Source organism: Chlamydomonas reinhardtii, chromosome 9 (genome assembly GCF_000002595.2).
Source record: "Chlamydomonas reinhardtii strain CC-503 cw92 mt+ chromosome 9, whole genome shotgun sequence".
In the NCBI taxonomy this organism is placed as follows: Eukaryota; Viridiplantae; Chlorophyta; class Chlorophyceae; order Chlamydomonadales; family Chlamydomonadaceae; genus Chlamydomonas; species Chlamydomonas reinhardtii.
In genome coordinates, this window is record NC_057012.1 from 634442 (window position 1) to 648037 (window position 13596).

General features: G+C 63.4%; 2 protein-coding genes across 2 annotated transcripts; one reads left to right on the top strand and one right to left on the bottom strand.

The window, feature by feature from the left end:
- Window positions 1-26: 26 nt before the first annotated feature.
- CHLRE_09g403350v5 (uncharacterized protein) lies at window positions 27-7522 on the bottom strand. The gene is made up of 6 exons (XM_043066112.1): window positions 7301-7522; window positions 6911-7120; window positions 6647-6691; window positions 6235-6522; window positions 4492-6045; window positions 27-4283 (listed from the first exon to the last, which is right to left on the bottom strand). The coding sequence occupies exons 1-6, from the start codon at window positions 7355-7357 to the stop codon at window positions 2718-2720; spliced, it is 3720 nt and encodes a 1239-aa protein (XP_042920755.1). The 5' UTR covers window positions 7358-7522; the 3' UTR covers window positions 27-2717.
- A 108-nt stretch (window positions 7523-7630) lies between these two features.
- CHLRE_09g403300v5 (uncharacterized protein) lies at window positions 7631-13594 on the top strand. The gene is made up of 12 exons (XM_043066110.1): window positions 7631-8142; window positions 8426-8471; window positions 8627-8885; window positions 9185-9341; window positions 9597-9853; window positions 10216-10366; window positions 10618-10860; window positions 10990-11117; window positions 11434-11518; window positions 11721-11771; window positions 12151-12283; window positions 12676-13594. The coding sequence occupies exons 1-12, from the start codon at window positions 8032-8034 to the stop codon at window positions 12729-12731; spliced, it is 1677 nt and encodes a 558-aa protein (XP_042920756.1). The 5' UTR covers window positions 7631-8031; the 3' UTR covers window positions 12732-13594.
- The last annotated feature ends 2 nt before the right edge of the window (window positions 13595-13596 follow it).

Consider the following 13596-nt stretch of genomic DNA (forward strand, 5'->3'; position numbering starts at 1 on the left):
CCCTGCGCAAAATAGATTGGCAGGACAAACAACACGTGTTACATTACCTGTTCAGGTGGCAAACCCGCTCTGTTGGGCCAGGTCTGGCATGCTGCTCTGCCCGATCACATTGACGCTGGACGCAACCGCTGGGCCATCCACTCGCAAGTTCACCTAAACAACCGTCCCACCCTGATTCCACATACCGTATGTGTGGTGATGTCGCGGGGTCGCGCCCCTGGTCACGCAGTGCAGCGTGCCATCCCGGCCTAAAACACAGCTAGCTTGACACTCAGCCTGCCCCACGTTGCCGGCCCCTTAAGTCAAAGTCAACGCCCGTCAATGGTCAAAGCTCATCAACTGGTTGCCACGGCAATGCCACACCTGCCGTAGCGCCTGGCCCCTTGCCGCCACGCTGTATCATCCTTACCTACCTACCTTCTGTCTTTCTTCCGTGCTTATCACCGATTGTAACATAGTCATAGAGCCCATAGCCTTGCACATTTAGGTGTAGTGCGCAACGATACCGTCATATCATAGCTTTGCCATCAGTATCATCTCAGGGCCCCGCTGGAAATATTGTATCCCATGCACTGCAGTGATTAAATCATCGCTATCGATTCCAAGCCAGGAAACCCGATGAACATGCGTGTACCCCTTGCGGCACGGTCAGTCACTCCTGCTGATATGCACCCATCCCAAAAAGCTGCAGCACTTCGCCATCGCTGGGATGCCTCAGACCCGTGCATGCATGCAAGCGGGCGCCGCCCTGCCATGCCGCGCGGTGCCCGCACGCGGCCATTTATTGACTCTCGTCTCTTCAGTCGCAATGCTCTCTCTTTCTGCACGTCGCTATGACAGGCGGCACTCCCATTGAACCCCAGACCTAAGCGGTACAACTTCACCAGCCCATGCCCCACAGTCATGCTGCGCCGCCGTCATCAAGAGAATGCGGGTAGCTCGGAATGTGCCTAATTGCCAGCCTACCCCAATTTGGCCCACTTGCCCGTGCGGCTGGCCCGCACGGATTCAGAGCCTGCCTGATTTAATTTTGCATGCTTATATTATATTAGGATTATCCAAGGACTGCGAGGCCAGTAAGAGGGCGATTCCCGACCGGTCCCCGAAAACGACCCCGCGCGCCCGCCCGATTATTTGGCCCACTCGCCAGAGTCCACGCCCTGGTTCTCGAAAGCCTGCCTGACAACCCGGTTCTCTGCATATAAATTATCCCTTACGTGTAAGTGATAGCTTTGCGAGCTTGAATGGGCAAACAAGGGCTGGCCCTGCCGGGCTCGGTGCGGCGGATGCCACTTCGGCGAGTGCCTGGGGACTGCATGAGTACAGGCCCCTATAGCATCGAAATGGCATTATGTGACATACATAAAGGTCTCTGAACAGTTTCTGGATGTGAATGTTAGCGAGAACCGAAGTCAAAATGTCAAATGTCGCGCTTGCTAGGACCCCGCCAATTCGGCTCGAAGCTATCTAGCTTACATCTTAGTATGCAGATAACTCGACGGCATGAAATCTAGGAACAAAACACCGCCTATGCGAGATATGGCGTGTGGAGCAGACGGACTGCAGGCTAACTGGTCTGCGCATTTAGTATCTGTTGATGTTTGTCCTTAAGTGATTAGTGCACGCCAGAATGCGCCTGCAGACGACAAACAAAACAACATGTTGAGCATTTAAGGAGCGATGTGCACCCAGAACACTCCCAATCCTACCTGGACGGTTGCAACAATCCTCATATGACATCTATAGGGTATCGAAATCGGCAAATCGCCGGCAGGGATGACCAAAACGTCTCGCGGCCCGGTGGGCCAATTTGGGGTCGCCCCTCAGTTTTCCCCCCAAAACCCGGTCCCCAGAATCCACTCGCCCAGCGCACCCTTTTTATCCCCAACCCGTGCAATAATCATATATAGTGTATATGTCAATATTTTGTCAAGTGCGGGCGCCTAGGAAGCACTGTAGCGGTCTGGGCCAAAAGTGGGCCAAATATGGCACATTCCGAGCTACGTTGCAGCATGCAAAAGCAAAATCAGCCGGACCGGAAATATAGGAGAATGTACAGCAGCATCTGCACGTACTACGCCGGTGCCATGGCATTGTATACGAAGCATCGCATCCCATGCAATCAAGCAGTCCCATCGTCACGCATCCAGGATGGAATCCCCGCCCCAGAACTCGAGCACTCCACTGGCCCACTGCATAAAGGTTGCATCGCTGCTTGGGAGTCTTCCTCTCATCAAAACACTTCTTGCACCCAGCCAGGACAAAAACGGGCGGCGTCTCACTTTCCATATACAGCTCATCAATCTGAGCGCCTCTCGCGCATGCAGTCACGGGAAACGCACACGTTAGCCATGGCATGCACGCATCTTTTCTTGTCAACTCGTAACACGCGGAAGCTGTCGCAATGGTACCAAAACGCTCCTTGTATATTCACAGTACCGGCCCTCGTTTCTAAAATTACACTCATACAGGTTGAAAGGAAAACAAGACACAAAGGAGAAGCCGTTATCGACGAAGCCTATCCGAAGCCTCCGCACACGTGCTGCACATGGGGTCGTGGCCCGTTCAATGCCCGGGAAACCCGTGCAGCATGAACGGCTCAACCGCGCGACGCACACATAGAAGCACACAGTTCTAACATAGCATTTGTGCACGGCGCCCAGCCGCCGTTCCGGCTCAAATGCCTTCCTCCTGAATCCTTTCCAACCGCATCGTCATCAGTTGACGGGGATGACGCGCAGCTCCACCTCCGCGGCGCTCACCAGGTCCCGCAGCGTCTCCGCGAACACGGCGCAGTAGCGCTCCCGCACCCCCGGCAGCGCCGTCACCGCACCCAGCGCTTCGTTCAGCGCCGCCCGTACCCGCGGGTCGCCGTGCGTCAGCATCACCGCCACCACACGGCCCAGCAGGCTGCGAGGAAGCACGTCCGCCGCCGCGGCCGCGGCCGTGGCCCCGGCCGTGGCCCCGGAGGCGCCGGAGGCGGCGGCAGCGCAGCGCACCGCGTTAGCCAGCGCCTGCAGCGTTTCCGCCGCCGGCACGATGCAGGCTGCGGCGTCTGACGCCAGGAGCACCTCCAGCACCCCCAGCGCGCCCGCGCCCACCGCCTCCGCCACCGCCGCCGCGTCGTCCTCGCCCACCGCCGAGCTGAGCGCCAGCATCTGGTAGGCCAGCAGGTGCGGGTCGCGCTCCCGCGCCGCCGCCGCCACCAGCTGCCGCACGCCGCCGGCCGCCAGGAAGGCGGCACGGTGGCGGGCGCCCACAGACACCAGCGTGTGCGACACAGCACTAGGCGCGGCTGCTGTGGTTGCTGTAGCAGCTGTGGCAATGGCGGGAGCTGCACCAGCAGGATTGGCGCTATTGCTCGCTGGGCTCGCCGCTTCTGCAGCTGTGACGCCGCTGGCCGCAACTGCTGCTGGCGCGTCCCGAGAGCCTGTCAGCTGCGGCTGTGACTGCGAAGGCACGGCCACGCTGCCGGCGGCGGAGCAGAGCGCCCCCAGGGCCGCGGCAGAACGCAGGCGCACATGCGCGTCGGGCGCCGACATCAGCGCCACCAGCGGCGGCACCACGCAGCCCGGCTCCATGACCGCCGCCGCCAGTGGCGATAGCGACAGGTGCTGCATCAGCCACGTGGTGTACAGCCGCAGGTCCGACGTGGCGGCCGCGGTAGCAGCAGCGGCTGCAGTGGCCACAGAAGCGGGGGCGGTAGGCGCGCTGGAACCGGAGCCATGCGCTGCCGTGGTAGTGTTGGTGGTCGTGGTGGTGGCTGGCGGCGGCGCGTGCAGCGGCTGCGGGTGACCACCCGACAGCGCCGCAGCCGCAGCCGCGGCCGCAATCGTTTCCGCCTCGCGCGCCGCCGCTCCTCCAGCCGCAGCTGTGCTACTTGGACCCGCCCCTGCACCCTCACTCCCACTGCCGCCGCCGCCCTGTCCACCCGCCACCGCCGCGGCTGCCGCCGCCTCTGATGCCGCGGCCTCCTGCGCCGCAGCCGCCAGCCACGTCAGCAGATTGCCCATGCCGGCCCAGTCCACCGCCGCCGCCACCGCCGCCTTTGTGGCGGGAACGCCGCAGGTGAGGTTCACCAGACACATGGCCGCATACTGCTGCACCACCACCAGGCCCGGGCAGCAGGCGCCGGCAGGCAGGAGGCCGGCAGCGGTGCCAGCGGCTGTGCCGGCTGCAGCAGCAGGACAAGCAGGAGCGGCGGATCCGCGGGCGCGGCGCTGCATGGTGAGGAAGACGAGCAGCTGCGGCACGAAGGCGAAGCCGGGGCCGGTGATAGCAGCCTGTGCGGCACAGGTGTATTGAGGGTGTCATGTGTTGTACGGCACAAGAAACAGGCCGACAGGTTGTTAGGCAGACAATGCCACGGACCCCTTGAAAAGCGGGTGTACAGGCACATATCCCCGCCCCTGCTCCTTTTCCCTGGCCTGGCCCAACCACGCGCCCATGCTGCCGCCCGCCATGCTGCCGCCCGCCCACCCAGGCGCCCACCTTGAGGTCTGGGTCGCTCGAGGACAGGTGCGCCAGCAGCCACACCCCAAACTTGGCAACTCCCTGGCAACACAGCCGCACTGCAGCCGGCCATAACTGCAGATCCTGCTGACTGCGCTGCAGCTCGTGCTCGGCCTTCCCCATCTCCTCCTCCTCCTGCCCCTCGGGCCCGGAACCGTACCCTTTCCATGCGTCCGGCTGCAGCAGGGGCTGGTCGCCGTCCTCGCTCTCGTTCTCATTCCCACCCTCGCCCTGAACCGGCAGTAGCACGCCTGGACGCAGCAGCGCCGCCAGCAGCGGCTGTAGCTCCTGCAGCGCGCCTGCCACCGCGGCGGCGCGTTGATTAGCGCTGTGGTCAAACGTGACGTTGACCAGCGCCATCAGACTGTACTGCAGCGCCGCCAGTACGTACGGCAGCTCAGCCGCCGCAGCAGCAGCTGCCGTGGCGGTGGCGGAGGCGCTGCTACAGTCACCGCCAGCCCCGGCCGTGGCTGAAGCCGCCGCTGCGGCTGCCGCCGCGGCGATGTCGCACAGGGCCGAGTTGGAGGCTGTGTGTACCAACGAGGCGCCGTGGGCGAGGATGGCTGAAGAGACATGGGCACGGCCGCCCGCAGGGACGCAGGTGCTGCAAGCACGTGTACGGCAGCCACTGGCGCTGGTGCTGGCGCTGGTGCTGGTGCTGGTGCTGGTGCTGGTGCTGGTGCTGGTGCTGGTGCTGGTGCTGGTGCTGGTGCTGGTGCTGGTGCTGGTGCTGGTGCTGGTGCTGGTGCTGGTGCTGGTGCTGGTGCTGGTGCTGGTGCTGGTGCTGGTGCTGGTGCTGGTGCTGGTGCTGGTGCTGGTGCTGGCACTGGTGCTGGCGCTGGTGCTGGCGCCCCCGGCACTGACATGGCAGCTGCGGCTGCATGGACTTTCGCCGACGCTGCCACTGCGGCTGCTGCAACTTGTGCTGGTGCTGGTGCTGCTTCTCCGCGAGTCGCCCTCGCTCTGGCCAATGCTGCTGCCGCAGCTTGCCTCAGCCCCACTCTCCACCCCGCTCTCCGACACCTCCTCTACCTCCGCGGCCGCCGCCTCATGCTGTCCGTCCTTCAGCCGCCCCTGCTCCCGCCGCATCTGTACTTGCTGTTTCCGCCGCTGCTGCTGCTGCTGCTGCTGCTGCTGCTGCTGCTGCTGTTGCTGGTGCATCTGCTGCTCCAGCTGCGTTGCCACCTGCTCCCAGCGCCGCCGCGCCGCCCGCACCAGCCGCACCAGCAGCGGCACCACGCCGCGGTCTGCCTGCAGCGCGATCTGCCCCGCCGGGCCGCCGCACAGGTGCGCCACCAGCCAGGCCGCCAGGCCCGCCAGCTGCCAGTGGCTCCTGTTGCTGCTGGTGCTGCTAGGGCCATTGCTGTTGCGTTTGCTGTTGCTGTGAGCGGCGGAAGCCTCTCCACTGCAGCCTGCCGCGTAGGCCTCCGGCCCCAGCTGCGGCTCCGGAACCGGCTCCAGCTGCGGCTCCGGCTGCGGCGGGCTCAGCAGCAGCAGCAGGGCGTCCACGGCGCCGCTGTGCCGCAGCACCGCCTGCAGGGCGAGAGGTTGGGTGGGGCGGCGTTACTAACTTCCATCTCACCAGAAGCGGGCTGTTCATCGGACCGGGCTTTGGTACACGCTGGCAGACCAAAGCATTGCAGAACCACCTCGTCTTCAGCCAGGGCCCGTGCTAACCGCTTAGTAAGTACCGTAGAACAGCATGACAGAAGCACCTCACACCTGCCGCACGGGATTGCCGATGCGAGGGTTGCTGGTCAGGTTTACCAGCGTCCGCAGCACCGGCGCCAACACGTGCGGCGCCGCCCTCCATGCTGTAAGTGGCGGGTGTGCGCCCGTGGCCGCACTGCTGGTGTCACAGGTGCCGTCGCTCTGGCCGTCAGCGGGAGCCAGCGGGGTTGCAGCGGCAGGGGGGGCGCACCACGACGCCAGCAAGTCCAGCAGTGGGCGCACGGAGCCTGCCTCGACAATGCAGCCTTGCAAGCCGCGGCGGGAGGGCGACAAGAGGGCCTGCATGGGGGTACGGTAATCCACGCGCGGAGTTAGCGGTGGGGCCGGAATGCAACTCGAGCCTGCGTGCGGTGTGTGCCGGGGCGACGCAGCGAACTTCAGCTCCGAGGGCCCAACCGCTCACCAGGATCTCCGCGACTTCGCTCAAGGTGTCCTGGTCGTCCGACTCCTGCAAGCGTTGGGGCCGGCGAGTTCAGGGTGCGTCGCCGAACCTGTCACCAACGGCTGAACGACAATGCTGTGGTGACCGCACCGCCCAAGGAAACCTGCCCCGGGCGGTGCTCCATATCATGCAGAACATCGCGATGACGCAAGAGCGCGGCTAGGGACGCGTCTCCACCGCGAGCCAATTCAAGGACATGCCCAAGTCCCAGGCTTCACGCCTCACCAGCAGCTCCATGAGCCAGGGCAGAGCCTCTTCGCCGCAGTATAGGGCGTGGTTGACAGCGTCGATGTCATGCTCAAGCTCCCCAGCTTCAAGGCTTGAAGTGAGCATTCCACGGAAATCGACAAGCTCGGCTATTGTTTGCGCCTGACTTGTCGCATCCTTACCAAGCGCATCTTGAGTAACAGCTACAACTCCTTTACCAGAGCGAGCCTGCAGTTTGCGGGAGCCAGGGCGCTCAAAGCGAGGCCCCTCGCCGGACAAATTTGGATTGTCCCGCTGGGTCCTCGCCACATGTGCGCTGAGCGCGCTGACCTGCCTTAACTCAAGTCATTTACTCCTACTCCCTCTGGGCGAAGGTTTCTGGTCCAACAGCACTCCGCGCGAACGAACCTTGATGGCCAAGGCGCGCCAGGCTACCGCGGCTCCTGCCGCTGCTATCAACAACATTCTGTTAAGGCGCCTTCCCCTGCTGCAACAGCAGCGCAAGGAGCGCGAGTCGGAAGTCGACTGGCCAGGGTTTAACACCCGTCTTGGCAGAGGTAAACGTTGCCGTAGAAGAAATGAAAAGTTATGAGCGCTCTTGCTGTTTGAAAAGTATGCGTGGCAAGAACACTTACCATCAGGGAGAGAAATTCTACAGTATAGTTACCATGGGTCTCCTCATAAACAATCTTCTGCAGCCCAGAAAATAAATTGTCAATGCATTCTCGACTCTTATATGTAAAATTCCAAGCTCTTTCTTATTGTATGCGCGCACCAAGGTGTTTGCACTTCACTGCTATTTAGCACCGCTGCACTTTCAAACACCAGCGAGTAGATCCCAAGCATTCTCGTGCTTAACGTTATTCTATTAGATAGCGTGCTCTTGGCGCAGGAGCCGCTCGGAGGGTCGGCAAGAGTCCGGCGAGGGTCGCGCCCTATTAGCAAATATCTCTCTGTCCGCGGATCGTATTCCTAGGGCGGGGGCATCGAGCGCCGTGTCAAGCCCCGCGGGTGCCACGGCACGGGTCTGCGGGTGGTGTGCGTTCACGCGGGGGGCTCCAGTGTTCGAGCCAGCCATTCCGCATCACCCCACTCCTAGATCCTAGCCTTCTCCTCGCCCACTATCAAATACAACACGAATGGACTTCGCTGCCTACATCAGTGGCCTGCCCGGCCCCAAGCGCGGCGCTCTATACCGCTCCCCCTGGACCTGCCTAGCCGTTTTCAGGAATCTGCCGCCTCTGGCGCAGGTGGGTGGTACCAGTGGTGTTAGTGGTTGCTGCGTTGGCTGCCGCAAGCGGTGTGGAGTGGCGTGGCGTCGATGGAGCGTGCGCGGAGGGGTGGTAGCAGGCTAGCAGCGGACAATTGACGCAACGGGGGCTATCTGAGGAAGGCGAAGCGGACGAGGAGGCTTTGTCGAATCCGCCGTATCAAACGCCACGAGTCCATTCAGTGATATTGCACATGGCGGTGCAGTTGATTGTGAGGGTCAGGGGTCTCTTTTACATGCTGTCTGCACGGCTGCGGCTGCAGGTCTATGTGATGCGGCTGCTGTTCGTGCCGTCGCCCTTCCCAGCAGGTGTGTGCGCTGTGTGCGTTTGCATGTTCCGCTGGGCGTGTGTGCACGGCGGGGTGAAGGCGAGCGTCGGGACCATGCGTGTGGGCGCCACGTATGCTTGGAAATCACAGGTTCACTAAACGCTCATAAGGCTTACCTGGCGCTACCCAACACAGACTTTGTGGACAGCTGGGCAGCCAAGGGCGCGGCCAGCGGACACAAGGCAGCGCTGTCGGCACTGCGCGGACTGGACGTCCTTACAGAGGTGGCGGCGCCCGGGGGCCCTGGTGGAGGCGGAGGGCCGGACGCAGGGGCGGCGGCGGCGCTGGCGGCGAGGGCCGCGGCACGGCAGCAGCGCGGTGGTGTCGGTGCGGTGGCGCTGTGGTGCCTGCACCCGGACTTCCGGGCTCAGCTGCAGACGGTGGTGTGCAGCGGGTGAGTGTCGCCAGGAGCGGGGTAGGAGCGGGGCAGGAAAGGGGCAGGAGCGGGGCAGGAGCAGGGCAAGAGCGGGACAAGGCCGGGGTAGGAGAGCAACAGGGCAAGGACCAAAGGGGCCTGTGGAGCTGTAGCGCGGACAGCAGGGCTGTGGAGGGTCTGGAGGCCGGCGACGGCACGCGCTCCGTCCGGGCAGCTCCAGGCGAACCACTGCTTCATAAACATCGGCTGACTCGTCCCCCCTCCTGCCCTCCTCCTCCTCCTGCTCGCCCCCTCCCCCTGCCCACCACCTGCCGCAGTTCCCAGCTCATGCGCGGCGACGTGCCAGCCGCCGCCGCCAGCTGCTGTCCCTCCCTGGAGGAGCTGGGCGAGTGGGCGGTGGGGCAATGGGAGGCGCTGCAGCTGTACCTGCTGGGGAGCAGCCGCAGCCCGCCGCAGCTGCCGCAGCTGCTGAGGGTGAGAGCGCGCACGTGCGAGGACGGGGCGGCGGCGGGCAGGCGGTAGGGAAGGGACGGAGAGGGAAGGGAAGGCAGGAAAGGACACGGAAGGCGTGGTTGAGGAAGCTATTGTCGCCTCCGTGACGAAGCCATATGGGTTGAGCCCTGACGCAGCCGTTGATGCAACAACGCAATCATGGGCCAGGTATACTAACTAACAACAGCAGGTCTCCAGAACAAATATGATGACCCGCACGCGCGCAACCGCTCTCAGGCTCGCAACTACAAAGAACTGGACATCCGGTCGCTGCTTGTGGAAGCCGGACTGCTCGCATTCCTGTCCGACATAGCGGCAGCGGCTGTAGCAAACGCTGCAGGCGGCAGTAGCGGCGGCGGGCGGCCCGCCACGCGCGGCGGCGCCGGCAGTAGCAGCCTGGCGGTGACGCAGCGCAGCTTCCACTGGCTGCTACAGCCGGGGGACAGGCAGCTTTGGGCTGTGCTGCGCGAGTACATCAGCGGCGCAGAGGCGGCGTGAGTCGTGCTTGTGTGTGTGTGTGTGTGTGTGTGTGTGTGTGTGTGTGTGTGTGTGTGTGTGTGTGTGTGTGTGTGTGTGTGTGTGTGTGTGTGTGTGTGTGTGTGTGTGTGTGTGTGTGTGTGTGTGTGCGATAAGGGCTTGTGGGGTGGGCGGGGACGTGCAGGGTACATGCTTGCGGGGGCCAGGCGGGTGGAGACGTCACGGGCGTACTGAGCTCGGGCGCCTGTGATCGCGGTAGTGCCGGCAGGAGGCTGCTATGTGCCGCGTGATGTGTGTGTCAACGGTGGCGTTGGCTTTGAGCCCGACCCCTCAGCCATGCCCACCCCCACTCCCGCATCCACCCCACACGCGCCCGCAGGTCCGGTGACGAGCTGGCCCACACGCTGTCCTTCCTGTTGCAGCTGGGCTTCCGGCGGGTGGGGCAGCCCTGCGCCTGGGCGGAGCTGCGGCCGCCGGAGCAGCGCATGGCGGCACACCTGGCGCAGCTGGGCGTGCTGGCGGTGTTCCAGGTGGGAGGGGTTACATTCATGATTAGCTAAGGAAGTGGTAGACGGTAGAGGTAGAGGGGCAGGAAGGGGGAGGAGGCACGAGGAGGAGGGGTGCGGCAGGGTTGTGGGAGAGCGCTGGGGAAAGGTAAAGAGCGTCGCGATGTGTTCGGGGCTGGCTGCCGGTTCTCGGCCTTGGGATACAACTTGGCGGCGCTCCTCATTCATTCCTGTCTCCATGTATGGATGCCCTCTCCTCCTTTAATCGCCCTCAGACCGATGACGGGGAGGTATTCTACACACCCACGCGCCTCGCCGCGTCCCTGTGCGGCGGCAGCGGCGGAGCTGGCGGCGGGGCAGGTGGCGCCGCGGGAGGCAAGGGCAGCGCGGGGGCCGCCGGCAGCGGCGGCGCGCTGGCGGCTCGTGGCGGCGGCGCGGGCGGCGCGGCCGCTGCGGCGGCGATGGATGGCGGCGGCGCGGGCAGCGACGCCTTTGTCATTGTAGAAAGCAATTACCGAGTGAGGGCTATTGCGGACAGGCACATCGCGTCCCTTACCGAGTGCTCGTCCTAACACATGCAGGCAAGAGGTTGTCCTTTTTCCGGAGCTCATGCACACACGCCTCCCTACGCCCTCTCCAACCTCCAGGTGTATGTGTACACTCGCTCGCCAGTCACCATTGCTGTGTTGGAGCTGTTTGTGAAGCGCGAGGCTCTGCTGCCCAACCTGTTCGTGGGGGCCATCCGCCGCGACAGTATACTGGCAGCGCTGGCCAGGTGGGGACACACAGGGATTTGGGTGAGAGGGAGGGAGGAAGTGGAAAGGGAAGAGAGGGACGGAAGGAGAGAGGAGCGGGAGGGTGGGAGCGTTGGGGAACGGACGGGGCACAGGGGCGGGCAACCCGAGTTCGGCGGGATGGCGTTGGGGCCAGTCATAGGAGAGTGCCCTCGGGGTCTGGATTACAGGGTTCATCTGGAAGACTCCTGACCCCTCACTTAGTATCTCACGTGGAATGGTTCTTGCCCGCTTTCCCTGACCCGCATGCCTGCGACACGTGTACGCACGCGCACACACGTACACACGCACGCACAGGGGCATCACTGCGGATGAGCTGGTGGCGTACCTGTCCGCCCGGCCCCACCCCTCCATCGCCGCCCGCTGCCCCGTGGTGCCTGAGGTGCGTCCTTGCGGCCTGCGTGCGTGCATGTGTTAGCGGGCGCGAAGGGGTGGGGGGGACGGGTACATGCAGGGTTGCGTCTGCGTCCAAGCAATCGTATGTCGCCTGCTATTTGTCATTACCTTTTACCATTGCGCCTGACTATGCCTTCGCTTCTTCTTAAGTACCCATACATGTAATCCCTCCCTGCCCTCCGGATCAGGTTGTGTCGGACCAGATCCGGCTGTGGGAGGCGTCCATGAATAGGCTGCAGGTGGGGGCACACGCGCGGTGGGGGAATCGGGGTGGAGGGCGGGGAGCGCGTGTACGGGCAGGGGCGCGGCCAGGGGTTGAGGCTGCAAGCCACACGGGCAGCCCACTGGGTCCGCGGCTGGCACACGCCTTGCCGGCCCAAAACCTGTTTGCCTCCTCCCCGACCCATCACTTCCCGCCCACCACCCTCCTGCTCCGTGTTTTATGGACGGCAGCACCGCCCGATGCCACCCGCTCCGCTCACAAACGTGCCGCCCCACACGCATACATGCCCACACACGCTCCCTTATCGTCCTCCCCCCATATTTGTGATTTGATCACTTCGTTCTCCACGTGAAAGGCTGCCCCCTCCCCGTCCCCCCCCCCTCCTCCCCGCAAAGGCCCACCCCGCGGTGCTGTATGAGAACATGGAGAGCCGCCAGCTGTACGAGCGGGCCGTGGCGGCGGCGCGGGCGGCCGGCACACTGCAGTGGGAGGACGGAGCCCGCATGCGCTTCGTGGCGCTGGAGTCAGGTGGGTGGCGGTTGGGTGGTTGGGTGGTTGGGCGGGTAGTTGGGTGGTTGAGATTGGGTGGTCGGGCGGGGCTTTGGGTTGGGGCGCAGTGGAATGGTATGAGCCGTGCGGAAGCAGAGCCCACGCCTTGGTCCCTTTCTCGCTCAACGGACTCCCGGTGCAGCTTTCAGTGCAGCTCGGCGCACTTTGGCTGTCATGTTGGGTTCGGTTCTATTAAACTCCTCACACTATCCTCCCCTATCTCGTGCGTCTCGGGCCTTCCTCTCCTCCTCCTCGTCCTCTCCCCACCAGCCCCAAATTGCCGGAATCAGCAACCCGCACGCCCACATACACACACGCACACAAACACACGGTCTCGACCCTGTCCCCTTGTGCTTCTCTATCCCACACAGGCCACGAGGCTATGAAGCTGCTCATCGTCAAGGCCAAGCAGGACCTCAAGCTGTAGCATCAGGAGCCCGGGATGTAGCAGCAGGAGCCCGGGGCTGTAGCAGCAGGCGAGAGGTTTAATGGTGAAGTAGGGACAGACCCACGGCCACGGCTGCAGCCGTGGTCACAGCTATAGGTCACAACAGGAACTGCAGCGTTGGAGCTGTCAGCAGGACTTGCCAGGGGCTTGGAGTCGTCGGACTGCCGCTGCGGGTGCCGCTGGGGGCAGCTGGTCCGTGCGGAGGCTGGGCTGCGTGCGGTGGTACCGGGCACGATGCTAGTAATGCGCAGCCATCCGGTTGGCGGGACTGCTAGATTGGACTTTGAAGGTTTCCGCACGAGCGTAGCCGGTAGTCGGAAACCTAGAGTTTCAACGACCCGTACCAAGAGTAGCATGGCGTACGGCGTGTCTCAGGAGCGGTGTTGTCGGCATTGTGTGGTTTGGTGTTAACTTCGGCGTACCGTACTCGCAGCTACTGCCGGTATAGGTGTCCTGCTCGAGGCTGTAGTGGCTGGATAGCTGCATTCTGAGGCGCCACACGGCGGCCGCCCCCAACAGTGAAGGAGATGTGCCCTCTGTGCTCGCAGGTGGCCATTAAGATTGGCTGGTTAGGAGCAGGAGTCTCGTGTGCGCGTGTGTTTCGGACTTGAAATTGCTAGAAGACATTCAAAGTTGGACGTTATCAATTGAGTGCTGTAACGGAAGCGTCGGCAAGTATATGGAAACGATGCGTGAAGTGGCAGTGGAGGAGTGGAGTGAGCCGTAGAGCCGTGCAGCTGCAAAGCTGTGCTGCTTTAGAGGTGATGGACCATGCAAAGTGGGCAGAAGCCAGAAGGGGAGCATGCGGGTTGTGCAGCGGTGGTGGACGTAAGCCAGGCCGTCA